The following is a 25,995-nucleotide window of genomic DNA, read 5'->3' as shown; positions in this document are numbered from 1 at the left end:
GACACAGGGACATGGTAGGTATAAGCACATATCCCAGAGCCTATAAACTAAACAGGCAGCTATTGATTCTGCTCAGCCATCTTCCTTCACCCCGGGTCCCGGAGGTTAAGATTGCAATATTAATGGATCCTCTAGAATAGGGAGTATATTTGTGTCCCAAATGGCACTTTATCCCCTATAAAGTGCACTACTTTTGACAATAGCTCTGGTCAAAAGTAGTGCACTATATAGGAAATAGGGTGCCATTTGGGAAGGACCCAGGGAGTGTGTCTGGGCCTGGGCGGCTCCACTGGCCAACGCCGCAGCACTGGAGTGGTCAGCAGTTTATGATGGTGAGGCAGGTCAATGGGGAATCAGGGGTCAAAAATGGCCATCCCAAAGGTCTCCAATGACCCCGGCCAATTGATTGCTTACACATCAGAAAGCTTCCTCTCTGCATTAACTTCAAATTTAGCCCTGGACACTACAGGGCCAAATGACCCACACCACCCTCTCTACCTCCCCTCTCTCTACACATCCGCTGAAAGAATGTGGTCTGACGTGACTGAACAGTAGATCATATGGTGTGGATATTTCATAGAAAGGTATTTTATACTGAAATGTTGACTTATTTGATGAAAACAAGACAGTTGTTTTGTAATAAAAGCTTTAGTAAAATATCAGCATTTTGAAATACAGAAGTAGAAGATAAAACATTGTAATTTGATAAATTATGCTTTCCAGAAATGTACAGTCAGAGCGGTACAGTTTATTAGTTTGGTTTGAAACAAAAACACAATGCAGAAAACCACAGATACACATATTGGATATATCACAATTCTCAATAGCATAACTCTTGCAACATAAATAATAGCAATTTTACAGCACATAGAGTAAACCAATAATATATATTTTTCCCTCAAAAAAGCGCATTGTCCAGCATTTATCCCAGCATTTATCCCAGCAATAGTCTTCTGTTAAAAAGAATGTCACCTAAACATCGTTGGGGTTGCATTTTAAAACTGGAAAATGGGACAACAGTAAATAATTTCTGATTACTAAAATTATTCAAGAAATGCACTTGGCTTATTGTAGTCTAGCTTATTTAAATAGTATTAGCATATTCGGGATTCATTTCTCAGATAAAAAGATTTGTCAGGCTCATGGAGCAGTTTTGTCAGAATATAAAAATGGTATTACATTGTATGGACACAACAATCATACAAGAAAAATCACATCTGTTATTCAAGGAGTTTTAATCCCTCTCTTTAAAACCAAAAGATACTATCAGTCTCTCCCATGGTTTGGTGACATTGGTAGCACAGCTCTAGCCTGTTCCCGCCAGTCCCAGCCGAAGTCACGAAGACCTGTCATCTGGTAAAACATCAGGTTGAGTGGCCAGTACAGGGCCTGTCGATCCTCTGGAGACCCATGTCTATTCTCTATCCCATCCCATTTCCATCAGTCCCAGCTAAAGTCATGGCCTGTCATTTGGTAAAACTTCATATTAAATGGCCTATAGAACTCCCTGAGCCTGAGCAGCACCTCTGGAGAGATCTCTGGATGAGGCCTTCCCTTAGACTTCCCCAGACAGCGTGGCCTGCTGCTCCCCTCAGGCTTCTTCAGGCAGGGGAAACCCTTGGTCTGATTGAAGTAGAAGTGTTTGTCTGTGACCAACCTCTTCAGCCCCAGGAAGTCCTGCACCCTGCCCATCTCCCCGGCCGGGTCCGTCACCAGCCGCTCCCCGCTGACGAAGAGGAACTTTGAGAGGGGGAAGTAGCGCAGCCAGTTCTCCAGGTGCTTGGCGTAGATCCCGATGCGCACGGCGCTCCAGGAGGTGTCGATGAGGCCCGTGGTTGAGTTCCGGAAGGTCAGGCTCTGGAAGGACGGAAGGCCGGGTTGTTTCGACAGTGTCTGGGTGTAGTCGGACACAGCCCGGGTCACAGGATCTCGGACCACCACAATCAGCTTGGTGTGACGACTCAGGGCGAAAAGACGGCGAGGAGCCTCCTTGGTGACGAAGTAGCTAGGTGTCTTCTCCATAGTGATCTGGCTTTCCAACGTCCGAGGCATCAGGTTTCTGAGAGGAGAGGAGAAGACAGGAGAGGAGAGGAGAAGAGAGGAGAGAAAAGATTTGATTAGTGGTTCCCAAATATTTGGCAAACGGACCCACCAAAAGCTTCTGGGAATTTCTTGTGACCCATAAAGTAAACAGAAATCTTGTTTCTATGTACCCAGTCTCAATCCTATCCTCCTGCATGTGATGCAACAGACTTTAAGACCTTTGAAACCTGGCTTGTGTGTCATAAACATGACCAGATCTGCGTCCCAATCTATATTACAAATTGTGACAACATATTAATATTCCTTGTGTTATTGGAGTCTTCTGATCGTCTCTTTGATGCTCTGCAACCTTGGGAGCTTCTGATTTAGCTTTGTAAGTAGTTGGTTAGGTCTGTGATTACATCAATATAAACACCTACATTAGACGCTGGCCTCGCTGAAATGCATGTCAGATGGAAAGGAAGTTAATGAGTGGGTGCTTAAGGCAAACCACAAGGCCATAATGACCAGTGAAAAGTAATTTCCTCAGGACTTCCTCCTCCTTCACAAGGCTGTTGGAGGCTGGGCTGAGAGCTGGGCTGAGTGCGCTCTCCCCCAGGCTGCCTGGACAAATATACTACGCCATGTACTGTGTATTGTATACCACTGAAGCTGCAAGAAACTCCCCAACAGACTAGCAACAGTCTGATTCTGCTTTAGCCAAGAAAGGAGAAATAGACTGACACCCAGGTTGGCAGTAAAGGCTCTGATTGTGAGATGAAGGACATCTATTAGTCTCCAAAAAGGTGTCCTTTCACAGCTGGAACCATATGCTGGAACACTATCTAAAGTGGATTACCAGAAGTTTCATTTTAAAATACAAAACAGGAATCCTTCCAACTTTCCTCAAAAAAAGATCCCTTCATTTAATTTAAAATGAGGGGATTCAAATCTCACGGCGGGTTTATGTTTTAGAAATCCAAGCATGGAGGAATGTTCCAAGTCTTCAGAAAATCCCTCATTTAATTTCCACGGATGGTTCCCCCCTGTTGCATAGCCATGTGGTAGAGACTGAGGGTGAGTCTCAAATGGCACCCTATTTGCTATGCAGTGCATTTGGGCTATGTTCAAAATGAATGCAATATATAGGGAATAGGGTGCCATTTGAGACACGCCCTGAAGGCTGCCGTTGACGTGGTTGTTCTCTGGTCTCTAACTGCAGGGCTCTGGCCTGAGCTGTGTGGGGAACAAACTCCTCTCTGATCCAAATCTGATGTCCCCCACCACAAATGTGCCATGGGGCTAATACTGAAAACACGACATATGTTTTTACAACAGATCACCTCTTTTTTCCCTACTACAGCCTCTATATGAGGGGATATGAGGATCAGGCATATAGAGAACACTCATACTACAGTAATACACCATTCAAAAAGAAGATTATGAATGTATTAGGTTTTTGGTATTCATCTCAATGTGATCTTCTGGTTCCATAAAGACATTTCTTTAAAAAGAAATAAACAAACAATAATGTAGAAAACATTTATTTGGCTCACCCAACTAGGCCTGTAGCATGTTGATATTAATATTACAACATAAGAGGTCAGCAAGTGACACAGAAAACATCAAAGAACAACATCTCCACTTGGATCCAGCTTTTCTACGCATTCATCTCCAGGGGCCTCTCTCTCCTGTCTTCCTCTTTGTTCTGAACGACTCCCACAGTGGCCGATCAGTTACATAGGACAGCATTGTGCCACGTTTCTATACTTTATATAAAGGATATAAAGGAAGTGACACTTTTCTTTACAACTACTACTACAACCCACTACAACTAAATAATTATATTTATTTCATTTTATGATTTTGCTCTTTGTTTTTTTTACAGTGATCATTTTGGCCTGCCATATAGAGGTGCCAGTCTGTTTGTGCAGTGTGTACTCAGCAGTAAGTGGATGTTTAATTCTGGCCAATCAGGCTAATGGGATCCATGCTGGACCTGTCCCAACTTCCATTGACATCATATTTACATTCTGGAACACAGGCCTGTAATCACAGAACTCTGTAGGACTCTCTGGCTATAACACAAACCCTAAAAGGAGGCCACACACTAGAGAGAGAGAGGGAGGGAGGGAGGGAGGGAGGGAGGGAGGGAGGGAGGGAGGGAGAGAGAGGGGAAAAAAACATTAACCTGGTCAGCCTTATCTCGCAAGATTAAAGCGAGACTATGTACTAGAGTGTATACCACTTCAACTGTTGTGTTTGTTCTTTATCAGATGCTGTTGGTCTTTGTATGGTTTCCAAGGGCAGCCAGGTTAGCGGAGGCTAGCTAAGCGACTTGCTGTTGGTTTTGATCACACCTTAGCCTAGCGGTAGCGCTGTTAGCATCTGGAGCAGGAATGTCGGTGTGTGTTTATCTCCATAGACCTGCTGCTATCAGCAGCCTGCAGTACTCACCGTCTGGGTGGCCCTCAGCTCTATTAGGCCCTATTTTAAAAGACCTCAGGTTAATAGGCTACTGTTTACGACCGTGTTGTAGTGACTGAACTACGTATACCAACCTGTGTCAATGTCATCTCAAAAACAAGGTGAAAAGATGACGAGCTACACACTAATTCTGGAAACATCATATTTACTTAATTGTTTTTTGTTCTAAGTAGGTGACCCCTCATGAAAAAAAGACTACTGAATTACTACACAAAACCTATTCGTGCAGTAGTGATTATGTAGAGACTTGTAGGGATTGTGCAGTGAATGTGTTGTATATGCACTACTCAAGTAGAGTTTTGTAGTGTTCAGTAGGAAAAACAGTAGTGTTTCCAGTAGTAATCAGGTAGAGATTTTTACTACTTGATGTTGGTAATAAATAAGTAGTCACAACACTACCGCCAGATTACACCGTCTTTTCACGACCACAGAAGAAGACAAAACAGGAAGTAGTTGGTTGTTGTTAGCGATCTACTGTTTTTGAAAATTCCCGAATGTAATCATCTTCCATCCTTTGTCATCCTGTCTTTCATAGCCCTTATGCTGGCACCATCTGTAAGCTTAACTTTCCTTTATGTTTTATGAATACTTTCATGTCGTTGTTTAGCCATTTATATAACCACATCAAAAAGATTGCTAGTCAAAATTGTCTTGTGTTTACGAGCCATATTGAAATGTAGCTATGTAGCCTCTGTTTTCACCATGCGAGCTAATAGGTATGTGTGTTTGTATCAGTGGAGGCTCCTCATGGGAGGAAGGGGAGGACCATTATCCTCAGTGAATTTCAGAAACATGTAAATAGTGAAACGTTTAAAACGTTTTTAGATAAAACTCTACTAAATATATTCACGTCACCAAATAGTTGATTTCAAACACAATGTTTTGCAATGAAGGTCTACAGTAGCCTCAACATCACTCTGTAGGGTAGCACCATGGTGTAGCCGGATGACGGCTAGTTTCCGTCCTCCTCTGGGTACAATGACTTACGTAGGAGGCTTATGGTTCTCACCCCCTTCCATAGACTTACACAGTGATTATGACAACTTCCGGAGGACATCCTCCAACCTATCAGAGCTCTTGCAGCATGATCTGACATGCTGTCCACCCAATCAGAGGATCAGAGAATGAATATAGTACTGAAAGCATAAGCTACAGCAAGCTAGCACTGCAGTGCAGTGAAAGACAATAGCTGAACAGTTTAACAAATTACTTTTCTTCAAAAATTAAGGAGAAGTGACAGAGAGAGAGATATTTAGTCTTTTTTTCACTTACTTAGCAAATGCAGCTTGCTAGTTTAGCCTACTCAAACAACCAGCTCAAACAGAGAGTGATACTGTGTTAGCTAACTGGCTATGGCTATCCAACATAAATGTATTGCCACCGGGACCGGCCAGTGTAACTGTTAAACTCCTTGGTGACTATACACTGTACTGCATGATTGTAGCGGATTTACTCATGCGTTAGTTCTAGTAACTATGTTGACTGACGTTATACAGTGGTGTAAAAAGTACCCAATTGTCATGCTTGAGTAAAAGTAAAGATACCTTAATAGAAAATGACTCAAGTAAAAGTGAAAGTCACCCAGTAAAAAATACTACCTGAGTAAAAGTCTAAAAGTATTTGGCTTTACATATACTTAAGTATCAAAAGTAAATGTAATTTCTAAAATATACTTAAGTATTGAAAGTAAAAATAAAAGTATAAATCATTTCAAATTCCTTATATTAAGTAAATCAGACGGCACCATTTTCTTGTTTTTTTATTGATGTATAGCCAGGGCACACTCCAACACTCACATAATTTACAAATAAAGCATTTGTGTTTAGTGAGTCTGCCAGATCAGAGGCAATAGCAATGACCTTTTCCTGTCCTGCTAAGCATTCAAAATGTGACATGTACTTTTGGGTGTCAGGAAAAATGTATGGAGTAAAAAGTACATGATTTTCTTCAGGAATGTAGTGAAGTAAAAGTAAAAGTTGTCAAAACTATAAATAGTAATGTAAAGTACAGATACCCCATAAAACTACTTAAGTAGTACTTTCAAGTATTTTTACTTAAGTACTTTACACCACTGACATTATAATATGGTGACAACAATGTAGGAAGTGGTTATGATATGATGGTTTGGCTTGGAAAGGTTTTTTCGCCTGGTCACAGACAGCTGACATGTTGTGCACTGAAGTCCACAAGCGAAGAGATAAGGTGAGAGGAGGATAGCACGTAGATGCGAGAAGAAATTATACAACGATCAAAGGGATGCTGTATGTACAGTGAAGTCGGAAGTTTACATACACTTAGGTTGGAGTTATTAAAACTTGTTTTTCAACCACTCCACAAATTTCTTGTTAATAAATTATAGTTTTGGCAAGTCGGTTAGGACATCTGCTTTGTGTATGAAACAAGTAATTTTACCAACAATTGTTTACAGACAGATTATTTCACTTATAATTCACTGTATCACAATTCCAGTGGGTCAGAAGTTTACATAAACTAAGTTGACTGTGCCTTTAAACAGATTGGAAAATTCCAGAAAATGATGTCATGGCTTTAGAAACTTGTGATGGGCTAATTGACATAATTTGAGTCAATTGGAGGTGTACCTGTGGATGTATTTCAAGGCCTACCTTCAAACTCAGTGACTCTTTGTTTCACACCAGGGGAAAATCAAAAGAAATCCGCCCAAAATTGTAGACCTCTACCAGTCTGGTTCATCCTTGGGAGCAATTTCCAAACGCCTGAAAGTACCACGTTCATCTGTACAAACAATAGTATGCAAGTATAAACACCATGGGACCACGCAGCCGTCATACCTGTCACGTCCTGACGATAGTAAGATGTTATTTTCTATGGTAGAGTAGGTCAGGGCGTGACAGGGGGGTGTTTTGTGTTTTTCTATGTTTTCTATATCTATGTTTAGTTCTAGTTTTCTATTTCTATGTTGTTTTTTTTGGGATGATTTCCAATTAGAGGCAGCTGGTCCTCGTTGTCTCTAATTAGAGATCATACTTAAGTAGGGTTTTTTTACACCTGTGTTTGTGGGTAGTTATTTTCTGTTTAGTTATCTGTTACCTGACAGAACTGTTGGCTGTTTGTTTGTTATTTTGTCTTTAGTATTCTGAGTTAAAATAAATTTTCACTATGAGCACTCAACACGCTGTGCCTTGGTCCCTTCTCTATGACAGCCGTTACAATACCGCTCAGGAAAGAGACGCGTTCTGTCTCCTAGAGATGAACGTACTTTGGTGCGAAAAGTGCAAATCAATCCCAGAACAACAGCAAAGGACCTTGTGAAGATGCTGGAGGAAACAGGTACAAAAGTGTCTATATCCACAGTAAAACGAGTCCTATATCGACATAAACTCAGCAAGGAAGAAGCCATTGCTCCAAAACCGCCATAAAAAAGCCAGACTACGGCACATGGGGACAAAGATCGTACTTTTTTGAGAAATGTCCTCTGGTCTGATGAAACAAAAATAGAACTGTTTGGCCATAACGACCATCATTATGTTTGGAGGAAAAAGGGGGACGCTTGCAAGCCGAAGAACACCATCCCAACCGTGAAGCACGGGGGTGGCAGCATCATGTTAATAACATCTTTCTATGGTCAGGACGTGACAGTACCCCCCCAACCAAAGGTGCGGACTCCGAACGCACCTAAACAAAAACAACAACAACCCCCCCCCCAAAAAAAGGGAGGATAACGAATGTCTATGGCGGCTCTGGTGCAGTGCGCATAACCTTCTCATCCCGCGGATCCTCCAGCAGAGGAGGCGGCTCCGGTTCGGGGCGTAACCCCCGCTCCGCCCACTGATCCCTCTGTTTTTGTGCCACCAGACCGTGGATCGTCGTCGGAGAAACCGAACCGTAGATCATCGCCGGAGGCTCTGTACTGCAGACGCCGCTGGAGGTTCTAGACTGCAGGCCGCCGCTGGAGGTTCCGGACTGCAGGCCACCGCTGGAGGTTCCGGACTGCAGGCCACCGCTGGTGGTTCCGGACTATAGGCCGCCGCTGGAGGTTCCGGACTGCAAGCCGCCGCTGGAGGTTCCGGACTGCAGGCCACCGCTGGAGGTTCCGGACTGCAGGCCACCGCTGGTGGTTCCGGACTGTCGGCCGCCGCTGGAGGTTCCGGACTGCGGACCGTCTCAGGAGGTTCCGGACTGCGGGCCGTCTCAGGAGGTTCCGGACTGCGTGCCGTCTCAGGAGGTTCCGGACTGCGGGCCGTCTCAGGAGGTTCCGGACTGGGGACCGTCGCTGCAGGCTCCATGCCATGGATCATCACTGCAGGCTCCGCGCCATGGATCACCACTGGAGGCTTTGTGCCATGGATCATCACTGGAGGCTCCGGGTCATGGATTATCACTGGAGGCTTCATGCCGTGGATCATCCCTACAGGCTCCGGGCCATGGATCATTCCTACAGGCTTCTTGCCATGGATTATCACTGGAGGCTCCGGGCCATGGATTATCACTGGAGGCTTCGTGACATGGATCATCACTACAGGCTCCGGGCCATGGATCATAACTGGAGGCTTCGTGCCATGGATCATCACTGGAGGCGTCGGACCATGGATCATCAATGGAGGCTTCTTACGTGGAGCCGGAACAGGTCTCACCGGACTAGGGAACGTCACTGGAGGCTCCGGACTGGGGGACGTCGCCGGAAGCTCTGGACTGGGAACTGTCGCCGGAAGCTCTGGACTGGGAAGGCGCACTGGAGGCCTGATGCGTGGGGCTGGCACAGGTGGTGCCAGACTGGTGAGTGCGAGGAGCAGGAACAGGACAACCGGACTGGGAAGGCGCACTAGAGACCTGATGCGTGGGGCAGGCACAGGGCGTACCAGGCTGGATAGACTCACTGGAGGCCTGGTACGTGGGGCAGACACAGAGCGCACCGGGCTGTGAATACGCACTGGCGACACAGTGCGCATCACCGCATAACACGGTGCTTGCTCATTCACTCGCTCCCCACTGTAAGCACGAAGAGTTGGCTCAGGTCTCCAACCTGACTCTGCCAATCTCCCCGTGTGCCCGCTGCCTCTCGTGCTTCCCTTGTTGCCGTGCTCTCGCTGCCTCCACCTGTTCCCATGGGAGGCGCTTTTCTCCTGCCCCTAATTCCTCCAAAGCGCTGGATATACTCCTCCTTATCTCCTCAATAGTCCACTGGTCCCTTCCACGCTGCTTGGTCCTTTGGTGGTGGGAGATTCTGTCATGGTTGTCGTAGGAAGGAGCGGACCAAAGTGCAGCGTGATTATCGTTCCACATTTTTATTGAACTGTGAAACTATGCAATACATATAAATAAACTGAATAACAAAACAACAAACCGTGACGCAGAGGTGAAACAAACACTAACTCAAAGACAATCTCCCACAAACCCAGGTGGGAAAAACACCTACTTAAGTATGATCTCCAATTAGAGACAACGATGACTAGCTGCCTCTAATTGGAGATCATCCCAAACAAAACCAACATAGAAATACAAAACTAGAACATGACAACATAGAAAAACTAAACTAGAAAACCACCCTGTCATGCCCTGACCTACTCTACCATAGAAAATAACATCTTTCTATGGTCAGGACGTGACACTAATGCAGTACGCCACAGGATGTTTTTGTGCTGGTCAAGGGCAGTCAGGTCTGGAGTGAACCAAGGACTATATCTGTTCTTAGTTCTACATTTTTTGAATGGGGCATGCTTATTTAAGATGGTGAGGAAAGCACTTTTAAAGAACAACACAGGCATCCTCTACTGCCAGAATGAGGTCTGCCTCTACTGCCAGAATGAGGTCAATATCCTTCCAGGATATACGGGCCACGTCGATTAGAATGGCTTTCTCGCTGAAGTGTTTTAGAGAGCGTTTGACAGTGATGAGGGGTGGTCGTTTGACCGCGGACCCATTACGGACGCAGGCAATGAGGCAGTGATCACTGAGATCCTGGTTGAAGACAGCAGAGGTGTATTTAGAGGACAGGTTGGTCAGGATGATATCTATGAGGGTGCCCATGTTTATGGATTTTGGGTTGTACCAGGTAGGTTCCATGATAATTTGTGTGCGATTGAGGGCATCTAGCTTAGATTGTAGGACGGCCGGGGTGTTAAGCATATCCCAGGTTAGGTCACCTAACAGTACAAACTCTGAAGATAAATGGGGGGCAATTAATTCACATATGGTGTCCAGGGCACAGCTGGGGGCTGAGGGGGGTCTATAACAAGCGGCAACAGTGAGGTATTTCTGGAAAGGGGGATTTTTAAAAGTAGAAGCTCGAACTGTTTGGGCACAGACCTGGATAGCATAACAGTACTCTGCAGGCTAACTCCACTCCCTTTGGCAGTTCTATCTTGGTGGAAAATGTTGTAGTTGGGGATGGACATTTCTGAATTTTTGGTGGCCTTCCTAAGCCAAGATTCAGACACGGCTAGGACATCAGGGTTGACGGAGTGTGCTAAAAGCAGTGAAAAAAACTAACTTAGGGAGGAGGCTTCTGATGTTAACATGCATGAAACCAAGGCTTTTACGGTTACAGATGTAAACAAATGATAGCGCCTGGGGAATAGGAGTGGAACTGGGGGCTACAGAGATTCAAGGCATAATGTACAGACAAAGGTATGGTAGGATGTGAGTACAGTGGAGGTAAACCTAGGCGTTGAGTGACGATGAGAGAGGTTTCGTCTCTGGAGGCACCAGTTAAGCCAGGTGAGGTCTCTGCATGTATGTGGGGTGGGACCAAAGAACTATCTAAGGCATTTTGAGCGGGACTCTGAGGGCTCTACAGTGAAATTAAACAAAAAAAACTAGCCAAGACAGCAGTAGACAAGGCATATTGACATTAGAGAGAGGCATAAAGCAATCACAGGTGTTGATCAGGAGAGCTAAGACAACAACGGGTAAATGGCGTTGAATGGGCAGAGCGGGTCAGTTAGGTACATACAGGACCTGAGTTTGAGGCTGGGGCCGACAGATAAACAAAATGAAGTACTGTGTTATTGAAACAGTCCATCAGCTGTCAGCTGTGTAGTCGAGTGATCATAAGGTCAAAAGAGCAGCAATAGGTGAGTCAGGGTGCCGTTCGGTAGTCACTACTACGCTAGGCGAGCAGCGGACACAGCATTCAGAAAAGCTAGTGGGTTTGTCATCATGGGGTATTATGTATAGATTGATGAGGAACATTTTTAATTTAATCCATTTTAGAATTAGGTTGTAAAGTAAGAAAATGTGGAAAAAGTCAAGGGGTCTGAATACTTTCCGAATGCACTGTAACTACAGTTAGAAACTTGAGGAAATATCATGTGCAATAGTCTAGTAGGGACACAGTAGTGAGACAAGAAGATGTCAGCAGTGATTTTGAATATGCAAACAGTAGTAAATGTTTCAATAGTAATCCAAAAGGTTTTATGTATGGAATAAAAAAGGATCAGGAGCAATTCAGTAGTGATCAGTAGTGACACAACACTACAGACACAGATGGCAGTAGTTATTCAATAAGGATTGAGTAGGCATACAGTAGTAATCTGTATGGGGGAATACTTTTTTTACAGTATATCGTGTTGCATCATTTTGACTATATCACAATATTATTTTTGTGCTAGTTGGCTTTACATTCACCAAAACTCTAGTATTTTTAGCCAATTTGTTTTCAGCACTTTAATGACTGATCAAAACCCTCTGAGCAATGTACAATGAAAAAGGTCGGAAACAAGGCCCGAGTCCCAAGTAGAACGGGTCAAATCCAAGTCGTGCTTTCTAAGAGCAAGTTGAGTCACGTTTTTTCAAGTAAAAAAAATCTGTACATGCAATGACTTGTTCAACTACTGTCATGCCCTGATCTGTTTCACTTGTCCTTGTGATTGTCTCCACCCCACTCCAGGTGTCACCCATCTTCCCCATTATCCCCTGTGTATTTATACCTGTGTATATATGTGTTTGTCTGTTGCCAGTTCGTCTTGTTTGTCAAGTCAACCAGCATTTATCTCAGCTCCTGCATTTCCCCAGTCACTATTTTTCTCGCCCTCCTGGTTTTGACCCTTACCTGTCCGGACTCTGAGCCAACCTGCCTGATCACTCTGACTGCCCCTGACCCTGCCTGCACCTTTGCCCCACTACTCTGGATTATCGACCCCTGCCTGCCTTGACCTCTCATTTGCCTGCCCCTGTTGCTGTAATAAACAATGTTACTTCAACACAGTCTGCACTTGGGTCTTACCTGAAACATTATAACTACAAATCTTTGTATATTTATTGAGGCAGCCCTTTTCATTATTTTGTCTTCAACATATGTTGATTAGCCTATGACATTGTAAAATAGGGACCTTGTAGCAGTGTTTACCAGTAGTGAAATATGTAGTGTTCACCAGTAGTGAAATATGTAGTGTTCACCAGTAGTGAAATATGTAGTGTTCACCAGTAGTGAAATATGTAGTGTTCACCAGTAGTGAAATATGTAGTGTTCACCAGTAGTGAAATATGTAGTGTTTACCAGTAGTGAAACGTACCAATATATCACTCATTACTACATAAATCACTGCTGTTTTACTACACATCTCAATAGCAATCAAGTAGTAAAACCAGTAGTAATTCAGTAGTACTTTTTCATGAGTGAAGCTCACTCGTAAAACACAGCATCTGGGCATTAACGTGTGTGTGTGTGTCGTGTTGTACAGTATAAAGCTGGCCCCCTCAGGTACAGTAAACGCAGTGGCCATTAGAACTGGTCCAACAGAGGGTTGATTTCACACACTGAGTGCTCCAGTCTTTTAACTCTTTATTTGTCGTCCCAACGTTATCTCTCCTCTCCTCACTGGGTCATACAGTAAGAGCCCATGTGTGTAAACACAGGACAGGAGTGTTGATTTAAAAGGTGGCCTCACTCTCAGAGGAACACACATAGACACACCCACCAAACACACACACACGCACATGAATACACACACAGCCTCACTCCCTGATGCAGGAGCAGTAAACACTCTACACTGCTACCAGCGGCACAGGATACTCCCACATCTGGTAGCAATGATCCTCTGTGTGTGTGTGTGTGTGTGTGTGTGTGTGTGTGTGTGTGTGTGTGTGTGTGTGTGTGTGTGTGTGTGTGTGTGTGTGTGTGTGTGTGTGTGTGTGTGTGTGTGTGTAAATGTTGGTACCAGAGTGTGTGTGAAACAGAGCTGCAGAGGATATGAGAGAAGTGTTGTTGGTCCCTGGGTAGGAAGTGTTTTCCCTGCTGGTCCCTGGGTAGGGAGTGTTTTCCCTGCTGGTCCCTGGGTAGGGAGTGTTTTCCCTGCTGGTCCCTGGGTAGGAAGTGTTTTCCCTGCTGGTCCCTGGGTAGGATGTATTTTCTCTGCTGGTCCCTGGGTAGGAAGTGTTTTCCCTGCTGGTCCCTGGGTAGGGAGTGTTTTCCCTGCTGGTCCCTGGGTAGGGAGTGTTTTCCCTGCTGGTCCCTGGGTAGGGAGTGTTTTCCCTGCTGGTCCCTGGGTAGGGAGTGTTTTCCCTGCTGGTCCCTGGGTAGGGAGTGTTTTCCCTGCTGGTCCCTGGGTAGGGAGTGTTTTCCCTGCTGGTCCCTGGGTAGGAAGTGTTTTCCCTGCTGGTCCCTGGGTAGGATGTATTTTCTCTGCTGGTCCCTGGGTAGGAAGTGTTTTCCCTGCTGGTCCCTGGGTAGGGAGTGTTTTCCCTGCTGGTCCCTGGTTAGGAAATGTTTTCCCTGCTGGTCCCTGGGTAGGATGTATTTTCTCTGCTGGTCCCTGGGTAGGGAGTGTTTTCCCTGCTGGTCCCTGGTTAGGAAATGTTTTCCCTGCTGGTCCCTGGGTAGGAAGTGTTTTCCCTGCTGGTCCCTGGGTAGGATGTATTTTCTCTGCTGGTCCCTGGGTAGGAAGTGTTTTCCCTGCTGGTCCCTGGGTAGGATGTATTTTCTCTGCTGGTCCCTGGGTAGGAAGTGTTTTCCCTGCTGGTCCCTGGGTAGGGAGTGTTTTCCCTGCTGGTCCCTGGGTAGGGAGTGTTTTCCCTGCTGGTCCCTGGGTAGGGAGTGTTTTCCCTGCTGGTCCCTGGGTAGGGAGTGTTTTCCCTGCTGGTCCCTGGGTAGGGAGTATTTTCCCTGCTGGTCCCTGGGTAGGAAGTGTTTTCCCTGCTGGTCCCTGGGTAGGATGTATTTTCTCTGCTGGTCCCTGGGTAGGAAGTGTTTTCCCTGCTGGTCCCTGGGTAGGGAGTGTTTTCCCTGCTGGTCCCTGGGTAGGGAGTGTTTTCCCTGCTGGTCCCTGGGTAGGGAGTGTTTTCCCTGCTGGTCCCTGGGTAGGGAGTGTTTTCCCTGCTGGTCCCTGGGTAGGGAGTGTTTTCCCTGCTGGTCCCTGGGTAGGGAGTGTTTTCCCTGCTGGTCCCTGGGTAGGAAGTGTTTTCCCTGCTGGTCCCTGGGTAGGATGTATTTTCTCTGCTGGTCCCTGGGTAGGAAGTGTTTTCCCTGCTGGTCCCTGGGTAGGGAGTGTTTTCCCTGCTGGTCCCTGGTTAGGAAATGTTTTCCCTGCTGGTCCCTGGGTAGGATGTATTTTCTCTGCTGGTCCCTGGGTAGGGAGTGTTTTCCCTGCTGGTCCCTGGTTAGGAAATGTTTTCCCTGCTGGTCCCTGGGTAGGAAGTGTTTTCCCTGCTGGTCCCTGGGTAGGATGTATTTTCTCTGCTGGTCCCTGGGTAGGAAGTGTTTTCCCTGCTGGTCCCTGGGTAGGATGTATTTTCTCTGCTGGTCCCTGGGTAGGAAGTGTTTTCCCTGCTGGTCCCTGGTTAGGAAACGTTTTCCCTGCTGGTCCCTGGTTAGGAAATGTTTTCCCTGCTGGTCCCTGGTTAGGAAATGTTTTCCCTGCTGGTCCCTGGTTAGGAAATGTTTTCCCTGCTGGTCCCTGGGTAGGATGTATTTTCTCTGCTGGTCCCTGGGTAGGAAATGTTTTCCCTGCTGGTCCCTGGTTAGGAAATGTTTTCCCTGCTGGTCCCTGGTTAGGAAATGTTTTCCCTGCTGGTCCCTGGGTAGGATGTATTTTCTCTGCTGGTCCCTGGGTAGGAAGTGTTTTCCCTGCTGGTCCCTGGTTAGGAAATGTTTTCCCTGCTGGTCCCTGGTTAGGAAATGTTTTCCCTGCTGGTCCCTGGGTAGGATGTATTTTCTCTGCTGGTCCCTGGGTAGGAAGTGTTTTCCCTGCTGGTCCCTGGTTAGGAAACGTTTTCCCTGCTGGTCCCTGGTTAGGAAATGTTTTCCCTGCTGGTCCCTGGTTAGGAAATGTTTTCCCTGCTGGTCCCTGGGTAGGATGTATTTTCTCTGCTGGTCCCTGGGTAGGAAGTGTTTTCCCTGCTGGTCCCTGGTTAGGAAACGTTTTCCCTGCTGGTCCCTGGGTAGGACGTATTTTCTCTGCTGGTCCCTGGGTAGGAAGTGTTTTCCCTGCTGGTCCCAGGGTTCAGACCCTGTATGCTGTGATCTGTGTAACTTTAGTCTGGGACCCTCGCCAGACCCCTCTGAGAGAGGATATGGGCCTTTCCGCCCTGAAGGTCAGAGGCAGACACTTTTGATTCAGTGGATGAGACCACCGGGGCCATGGGCATGCTTGTAATGCAAGATGTCTTAAGCTCAGCCTCTCTCTCTCTCTCTCTCTCTCTCTCAGGGATACTTCCATAGGAGATTGTAAATTATGAGTACACACAGTGTCCAGGAATGTTGAGAATACTTTCTGTACTCAATTCCCATCACTGGGGGACTGTATTTCTGTCACTACAAGTTCAGTGTCATCTGCAGGGTTAAACACACTGTGACATCGAGAGTTTAACCCTCTGTCCCATGCTTTAGACTCAATACTCTGCTACTCTGCAGAGAGAAAGGCTTGTTATTACTGGGAAGAAAGAATGAAGGCTTCAGGAGTTAGCTTTTTTCAATTGTTAACAGGCATCAGTCAATACTGAAGCCACTTTTTCAAAACTCTTCACACAGTCTGCATTATCAACATGCATCTTGGCCAAACAGTTAATCTCACCTCCAAAACTCACTCAAACCACCAAAACACTTCATACATGTTGTCACGTCCTGACCAGTAAACGGGGTTATTTGTTATTGTAGTTTGGTCAGGGTGTGGCAGGGGTGTGTTTGTTTTGTGTTGTCGGGTTTTTTGGGTATTGTTCTATGTTTTGTATTTCTATGTTCTTTCTTTGTGTTGGCCTGGTATGGCTCTCAATCAGGGACAGCTGTACTTCATTGTTGCTGATTGGGAGCCATACTTAGGTAGCCCTTTTTCCACCTGTCTTTTGTGGGAAGTTGTTTTTGCACTGCTGTATTTTAACCTGCAAAACTGTTTAGCTGTCGTTCGTTTTCTTGTTTTTCCATTAAGTGTTCAATAAAAGTTATTATGAGCATTCACGTACCCGCTGCATTTTGGTCCAATCCTTACGACGGCCATGACAGAACTTCCCACCACAAACGGACCAAGCAGCGGGGTAAGGAGCTGGAGAGGAGCTATCTGGAGTCGTGGACTTGGGAGGAGATCCTAGCCGGAGAGGGACCATGGAGGAAGGCTGGAGAGGACCAGGAGTGTTATGCTGGAACACGGCTGGCATGGAAGCCTGAGAGGCAGCCCCAAAAAATGTTTTGGGGGGCACACGGATAGTTTGGCTGGGCCAGGGTTGAGCCCTAAGCCAACTCCCTGTGCTTACCGGAGGCAGCGTGGAACTGGTCAGGCCCGTGCTATGGGATGATGTGCACAGCGTCGAGGCCGAGCATCCACAGGCCGGTGTGCTCAGTGCCAGTGTCCTGCATTTGCCGGGGGGAAGCGGGCACCCAGCCAGTAGGGGTGGTGCCAGTCCTGCGCTCGAGACCGCCAGTGCGCCTCCACGGCCCAGTGTATCCTGTTCCCGCTCCCCGCACTAGCCCTGAGGTGCGTGTCTCCAGTCTGGCATCTCCAAAGCCAGCACCACGCACCAGGCCTCCAGTGCAGTGCGTCAGCCCAGTCCACTACTTCCTGTTCCCACTCCTCGCACTAGCCTTGGGGTGCGTGTCTCCAGTCTGGTACCTCCAGTACCAGCCCCACGCACCAGGCCTCCAGTGCGTCAGCCCAGTCCAGTTCGTCCTGCTTCTGCTCCTCGCACTAGCCCTGTGGTGCGTGAAAATAGTCTGGTGCCTCCTAAGCCAGCCCCACGCATCAGGCCTTCAGTGCGCAGCTCCAGTCCAGAGCTTCCGACGACAGTACCCCGTCCAGAGCTTCCGACGACAGTACCCCGCCCAGAGCTTCCGGCGACAGTTCCCCGTCTAGAGCTTCCGGCGACAGTTCCCCGTCTAGAGCTTCCAGCGACAGTTCCCCATCTAGAGCTTCCGGCGACAGTGCCCCGTCTAGAGCGTCCGGTGACAGTGCCCCGTCTAGAGCGTCCGGCGACAGTGCCACGTCTAGAGCTTCCGGCGACAGTTCCCGGTCCAGTGCGTCCGGCGACGTCCTACAGTCCGGAGCCTGCAAAGACGGCCCACAGTCCGGAGCCGACAGAGACGGCCCACAGTCCGGAGCCAACAGAGACGCCCTTCAGTCCGGAACCGGCGCAGCCAGAGTCGCCCTTCAGTCCGGAACCGGTGCAGCCAGAGTCGCCCTTCAGTCCGGAACCGGTGAAGCCAGAGTCGCCCTTCAGTCCGGAACCGGCGCAGCCAGAGTCGCCCTTCAGTCCGGAACCGGCGCAGCCAGAGTCGCCCTTCAGTCCGGAACCGGCGCAGCCAGAGTCGCCCTTCAGTCCGGAACCGGCGCAGCCAGAGTCGCCCTTCAGTCCGGAACCGGCGCAGCCAGAGTCGCCCTTCAGTCCAGAACCGTTGCAGCCAGAGTCGCCTTTCAGTCCGGAGCTTCCAGAGTCGTGCTTCAGCTCGAGGTCTCCAGTGACGCGCATCAGCCCGAGGTATCCAGTGACGCGCATCAGCCCGAGGTCTCCAGCGACGCGCCTTAGCCCTGAGCCTTCAGCGGGGGTGGACAGGTTAGGTTGGGGACTAAGGCCGGAGCCTGAGCCACCTCCGTGGTAGGAGGATTGGGGAGGTGTTGCACAAGAACCGTCGGTGACGGTGGCCACCCTCCCTTCCCTCCCCTGTAGTTTTGGGGATTTGTTTTGTTGTGGGTTATTGTTTTGTTAGTTTTTGTTTCAGGTGCATCCGGGGTCTGCACCTTTGGGGGGGGGGTTACTGTCACGTCCTGACCAGTATAAGGGGTTATTTATTATTGTAGTTTGGTCAGGGTGTGGCAGGGGTGTGTTTGTTTTGTGTTGTCGGGGTTTTGTGTATTGTTCTATGTTTTGTATTTCTATGTTCTTTCTATGTTGTGTATTTCTTTGTGTTGGCCTGGTATGGCTCTCAATCAGGGACAGCTGTACTTCGTTGTTGCTGATTGGGAGCCATACTTAGGTAGCCCTTTTTCCACCTGTCTTTTGTGGGAAGTTGTTTTGCACTGCTGTATTTTAGCCTGCAGAACTGTTTAGCTGTCGTTCGTTTTCTTGTTTTTCCGTTAAGTGTTCAATAAAAGTTATGAGCATTCACGTACCCGCTGCATTTTGGTCCAATCCTTACGACGGCCGTGACACGTCTCAAAATAAGGTCGTTCGACCATAACACTGGCAAACAATTCTCACTCAGAAAGCATACATTGTCACTCTGACACAATGACCTAAAAAACACTAACAACAGTGATTTTTCACATAAATCAGTATTTCATTATAGAATAAGAATAACACCTTTTCACTTTATTGACTGTACTAAAGTATATGTAACAAGAATGAATCAGAAATGCAGAAATTTGCTTCGATAGCCTTTATTTTTTATGTATCTTTGCATATAGTAATTTACTTGTGAAAAATAAAAAGTTGAAACAAAAAACAAATTCCTGAAATTCCAGGGCTACAGTAATAACGACAAAAAAAAACCAACAACATGTATAGTATAATCACTCATAGTGTACAGTACTGTGAGGGTTCTAGTTCTCATGAACATGTATAGTATAATCACTCATAGTGTACAGTACTGTGAGGGTTCTAGTTCTCATCAACATGTATAGTATAATCACTCATACTGTACAGTACTGTGAGGGTTCTAGTTCTCATTAACATGTATAGTATAATCACTCATACTGTACAGTACTGTGAGGGTTCTAGTTCTCATCAACATGTCTAGTATAATCACTCATACTGTACAGTACTGTGATGGTTCTAGTTCTCATGAACATGTATAGTATAATCACTCATACTGTACAATACTGTGAAGGTTCTAGTTCTCATCAACATGTCTAGTATAATCACTCATACTGTACAGTACTGTGAGGGTTCTAGTTCTCATCAACATGTATAGTATAATCACTCATACTGTACAGTACTGTGAGGGTTCTAGTTCTCATCAACATGTATAGTATAATCACTCATACTGTACAGTACTGTGAGGGTTCTAGTTCTCATCAACATGTATAGTATAATCACTCATACTGTACAGTACTGTGAGGGTTCTAGTTCTCATCAACATGTATAGTATAATCACTCATACTGTACAGTACTGTGATGGTTCTAGTTCTCATGAACATGTATAGTATAATCACTCATACTGTACAGTACTGTGAGGGTTCTAGTTATCATCAACATGTATAGTATAATCACTCATACTGTACAGTACTGTGAGGGTTCTAGTTCTCATCAACATGTATAGTATAATCACTCATACTGTACAGTACTGTGAGGGTTCTAGTTCTCATCAACATGTATAGTATAATCACTCATACTGTACAGTACTGTGAGGGTTCTAGTTCTCATCAACATGTCTAGTATAATCACTCATACTGTACAATACTGTGAGGGTTCTAGTTCTCATCAACATGTATAGTATAATCACTCATACTGTACAGTACTGTGAGGGTTCTAGTTCTCATCAAAATGTATAGTATAATCACTCATACTGTACAGTACTGTGAGGGTTCTAGTTCTCATCAACATGTCTAGTATAATCACTCATACTGTACAGTACTGTGAGGGTTCTAGTTCTCATCAACATGTCTAGTATAATCACTCATACTGTACAGTACTGTGAGGGTTCTAGATCTCATCAACATGTATAGTATAATCACTCATACTGTACAGTACTGTGAGGGTTGTAGTTCTCATCAACATGTATAGTATAATCACTCATACTGTACAATACTGTGAGGGTTCTAGTTCTCATCAACATGTATAGTATAATCACTCATACTGTACAGTACTGTGAGGGTTCTAGTTCTCATCAACATGTATAGTGTAATCACTCATACTGTACAGTACTGTGAGGGTTCTAGTTCTCATCAACATTTATAGTATAATCACTCATACTGTACAGTACTGTGAGGGTTCTAGTTCTCATCAACATGTATAGTATAATCACTCATACTGTACAGTACTGTGAGGGTTCTAGTTCTCATCAACATGTATAGTGTAATCACTCATACTGTACAGTACTGTGAGGGTTCTAGTTCTCATCAACATGTATAGTATAATCACTCATACTGAACAGTACTGTGAGGGTTCTAGTTCTCATCAACATGTATAGTATAATCACTCATACTGTACAGTACTGTGAGGGTTCTAGTTCTCATCAACATGTATAGTGTAATCACTCATACTGTACAGTACTGTGAGGGTTCTAGTTCTCATCAACATGTATAGTGTAATCACTCATACTGTACAGTACTGTGAGGGTTCTAGTTCTCATCAACATGTATAGTATAATCACTCATACTGTACAGTACTGTGAGGGTTCTAGTTCTCATCAACATGTACAGTATAATCACTCATACTGTACAATACTGTGAGGGTTCTAGTTCTAATCAACATGTATAGTATAATCACTCATACTGTACAGTACTGTGAGGGTTCTAGTTCTCATCAACATGTATAGTATAATCACTCATACTGTACAGTACTGTGAGGGTTCTAGTTCTCATCAACATGTATAGTATAATCACTCATACTGTACAGTACTGTGAGGGTTCTAGTTCTCATCAACATGTGTAGTATAATCACTCATACTGTACAGTACTGTGAGGGTTCTAGTTCTCATTAACATGTATAGTATAATCACTCATACTGTACAGTACTGTGAGGGTTCTAGTTCTCATCAACATGTGTAGTATAATCACTCATACTGTACAGTACTGTGAGGGTTCTAGTTCTCATCAACATGTGTAGTATAATCACTCATACTGTACAGTACTGTGAGGGTTCTAGTTCTCCCTCTCTCCTGAATTTGGCCACAAGTTCTCAGCAACATCACATCTTATGTCTTCTCTGGCGATGCATCTTGGAAAGTATCTGATGGAATGTCTAATCCAACCCTGGCAGTCTTCAGGAGAAGTGTCATCTAACCCTGGCAGTCTTCAGGAGAAGTGTCTCCACACCCTGGCAGTCTTCAGGAGAAGTGTCTCCACACCCTGGCAGTCTTCAGGAGAAGTCCCTCCACACCCTGGCAGTCTTCAGGAGAAGTCCCTCCACACCCTGGCAGTCTTCAGGAGAAGTGTCTCCACACCCCACATTCATGGCATCCAGTAAGGACATCTGGTCATGTGGATGGTGGTCATAAACCTTCCACCTCCACGCAGAGAGAAACTCCTCTATGGGGTTTAGGAAGGGGGAGTATGGAGGCAGGAATAGTACTGACATCCTGGGATGTGCAGCAAACCAGTCGGTGACTTCAGCAGAGTGGTGGAATGCCACATTATCCCACACAACAACGAAGGTAGGGGAGTTTCTTGCCCCTCTCTCCTCCGCTGACACAAGTCGATTATGCAGGTCATCCAGGAAATAAATGAGCTCCTCTGTATTGTAGGGGCCAATGAGTGGTTTGTGTAACAGCAAACCATCATTGGACAGTGCTGCACACATTGTGATGTTAGCTCCTCTCTGGCCTGGGACATCCACGGTTGCTCTCTGTAGAATCACATTTCTTCCCCTGTTTTTGCCAGGTTGAATCCAGCTTCATCCACAAAGATCAATATCTGTGCAGTTTGCCTGGCTTCCATCTCCATTACTCTCTAAAATACAGTAAATCTACAGTTTTACAGTACCTTACATTATGCGTAGCTGTGTATGTACTCTGTTTGGTTATTGAACAGACATCTGACCTGGACATATTGATACCGGAGTTCTTTCACACTTTCACCGTTTCTCTCAAAGGGTACAGTGTACAACTGCTTCATCCTTATTTTATGTTTCTCTAGGACTCTGGCAATTGTCGTTGTGCTGACCGTATTACCATGTCAACAATGTCAATTTCCTGTGCATCTGATAGTATTCTGCCTCTCCCTCCTGTGGGAGGCAAACTTTGGATCCTACTGATAAACACAAAACAATCAATATATTTCAATATGTCAGTACATGTAAAAATGTGAACATACTGTATTGTACTGTAATATGTAGTTCAATTATCATTGAAGGATGCACATCTCACCTGTTGTTTTGCTGGAAAATGTGTACTAATGATGCAACTGTTGAGCTCTGCAAATTTGGATGCACCCTTAAAACCTCTTACATCTACACGTTCCGCTAGCGGAACGTCTGCTCCAATATCCAATGATGGGCGGGGCGCGAAATACAAACTCCTCTAAAGCCAAAAACTTCCACTTTTCAAACATATGACTATTTTACAGCTATTTAAAGACAAGACTCTCCTTTATCTAACCACACTGTCCGATTTCAAAAAGGCTTTACAGCGAAAGCAAAACATTAGATTATGTCAGCAGAGTACCCAGCCAGAAATAATCAGACACCCATTTTTCAAGCTAGCATATAATGTCACATTAACCCAAACCACAGCTAAATGCAGCACTAACCTTTTATGATCTTCATCAGATGACACACCTAGGACATTATGTTATACAATACATGCATGTCTGTTCAATCAAGTTCATATTTATATCAAAAACCAGCTTTTTACATTAGCATGTGACGTTCAGAACTAGCATTCCCACCGAACACTTCCGGTGATTTTACTAAATTACTCACGATAAACGTTCACAAAAAGCATAACAATTATTTTAAGAATTATAGATACAGAACTCCTCTATGCACTCGATATGTCCGATTTTAAAATAGCTTTTCGGATGAAGCACATTTTGCAATAATCTAAGTACATAGCCCGGCATCACAGGGCTAGCTATTTAGACACCCACACAGTTTAGCCTTCACCAAAATCACATTTCCTATAAGAAAAATGTTATTACCTTTGGTGTTCTTCATCAGAATGCAGTCCCAGGACTTCTACTTCAATAACAAATGTAGGTTTGGTCCCAAATAATCCATCGTTATGTTCCATCAACGACGTTTTGTTCGTGCGTTCTAGACACTATCCCAACGCTAAATCTCGGTCACGAGCATGGCGCAGAATGTGACAAAACATTTCTAAATATTCCATTACCGTACTTCGAAGCATGTCAACCGCTGTTTAAAACCAATTTTTATGCAATTTATCTCGTAGAAAAGCGATAATATTCCGACCGGGAAGGTGCATGCCTGTAAACTGAGGGAAAAACCGAAAGCCGGGGGCGGGGCGGGTCGTGAGCGTAAGGCTTACTCCACTGAGAGACCACTTAGCTTTTGCTCTCCTTTGTTTCAGCCAGGGCTTTGAATTACGTCATTCCTGTTTTTCCCGGGCTCTGAGAGGCCATTGGAGACGTGGGTATTGTCACGTAACAGCAGAGATCCTTAGTTTTTGGAAGAGATGTCAAAGAAAGAAAATAAATGGTCAGAGAGGGTACTTCCTGAACAGAACCATCTCAGGTTTTTGCCTGCCATAGGAGTTCTGTTATACTCACAGACACCATTCAAACAGTTTTAGAAACTTTGGAGTGTTTTCTCTCCAAAGCTAATAATTATATGCATATTCTAGTTTCTGGGCAGGACTAATAATCAGATTAAATCGGGTACGTTTTTTATCCAGCCGTGAAAATACTGCCCCCTAGCCATAAGAGGTTTTAAACCGGCCTCTCTCGAAGCGAGACCATGGTTTACAACATGGTCAATAATTGTGGCCCTTATCTCACCGCTCTTGGTCTTCCTCTCCTTTGTCCTCCACGCATTCTCCCTCTCCCTGCCACTCTTCTTTCCCCACCAACCTGTCTTCCTTGATCTATGTTTCCAAACTAAATCCTTCCGAAGCCATCCTCTTTTGTCTGTTTGGTAACGAGACTACAAACAGGACACTTAGGTAGGCTTTCAGCTGAAATTGCAATTAGCTGTGTTTGGAATGATTAAATATTGTGCTGAGATTTTCTGTGTTTCAATCTGGTTACTGCAGAAATGTATGACATATGCCATCGTTCTGTTTTGAATGTGTTTTTAACCGTTTTGGAAACAGTGTGTAGCATTTGAAAACATGTGCTGCAAATATATAGTTAAGCAGGCGGTGGAGTACGAATGAGAAAAGAGTTCATGGATTTCGGAGAATGTGGTCATTGAATGCATTTTGTGTGAAAGCAATGAAAAATGATTCACAGTTTGGTCCACATACACTTCTGCTTCGCTGACTGTGTGAAGAGTTTTGACAATGTGACTTCAGTTTTGACCAATGCATGTTAGCAACCAAAAAGAGCCCAATTAAAGTACTGTGTGTGTGTGTGTGTGTGTGTGTGTGTGTGTGTGTGTGTGTGTGTGTGTGTGTGTGTGTGTGTGTGTGTGTGTGTGTGTGTGTGTGTGTGTGTGTGTGTGTGTGTGTGTGTGCGTGCGTGGGTGGGTGTGTGTGCATATGTGTGTGTGCATATGTGTGTGTGTGTGTCTGTGCGTGCATGTTTTGTGTGTGTGTGTGTGTGTGTGATACAGTAGCATTGCATAGTAGAACCTAATTCAATACACACCAAGGCTGCCTGACTACACACACAGCAGGAAATGGTGAGACGGAGAGTTCTATTTGTTGAGGAGGTTTAGATCAGTGAGGTAGGTCAGTAAGAAAGACCTAAAGAATGTGTCTACCAGGGGGAAAAGTGAACATGACAACTAATACAGAGATTACTACAGCAGGCAACGTTGAGAAGAATGAGTGAGTAGCAGTCTCACAGCTTCCTCAGGAGAGGTAACAACAGAGTCTGTATGCGTTTACACTCTTAGAAAAAAACTAAAATGGTTCTTCGGCTGTCCCCATAGGAGAACCCTTGGAAGAACACTTATTGGTTTCAGGTAGAACCTTTTTGGTTCCAGGTAAAACCATTTTGAGTTCCATGTAGAACCCTTTCCACAGAGGGATCTACACAGAACACAAAAGGGTTCTACCTGAAACCAAAAAGGGTTCTCCTTTTGGAACCATTTTTTTCTAAGAGTGTAGAGAGAGAAACAGAGAGAGAGGAGAGAGGGAGAACAGCTCAAGACTCCAGACTGACTACTGCAGGATAAAGCCTGACATTCCAACTCCAGAATTAAAAAGATAGAGAGAGAGAGAGCGATAATACTTTTTTTCTGAGAGAGCAAAAGATGGGAGAGCATACTGTATGTATATGAGAGAGTGAAAGACAGAGAAAAGTG

The 25,995-nt window shown here is 45.3% G+C and overlaps 1 protein-coding gene across 1 annotated transcript in view; it reads right to left on the bottom strand.

The window, feature by feature from the left end:
• Positions 1-713: 713 nt before the first annotated feature.
• The window catches only part of LOC115152938 (heparan sulfate glucosamine 3-O-sulfotransferase 6), a 40,002-nt gene continuing 14,720 nt past the window's right edge, over positions 714-25,995 (bottom strand). Inside the window, exon 2 of the mRNA XM_029697878.1 lies at positions 714-2,059. Within this exon, the coding sequence (XP_029553738.1) occupies positions 1,441-2,059 (619 nt within the window). The 3' untranslated portion in view covers positions 714-1,440. The remainder of the gene's footprint in view (positions 2,060-25,995) is intronic.

This window comes from Salmo trutta, chromosome 18 (genome assembly GCF_901001165.1).
Source record: "Salmo trutta chromosome 18, fSalTru1.1, whole genome shotgun sequence".
Taxonomy (NCBI): Eukaryota; Metazoa; Chordata; class Actinopteri; order Salmoniformes; family Salmonidae; genus Salmo; species Salmo trutta.
Note: the sequence above shows the minus strand (reverse complement) of the source record. Positions and strands in the feature narration are given on the sequence as shown.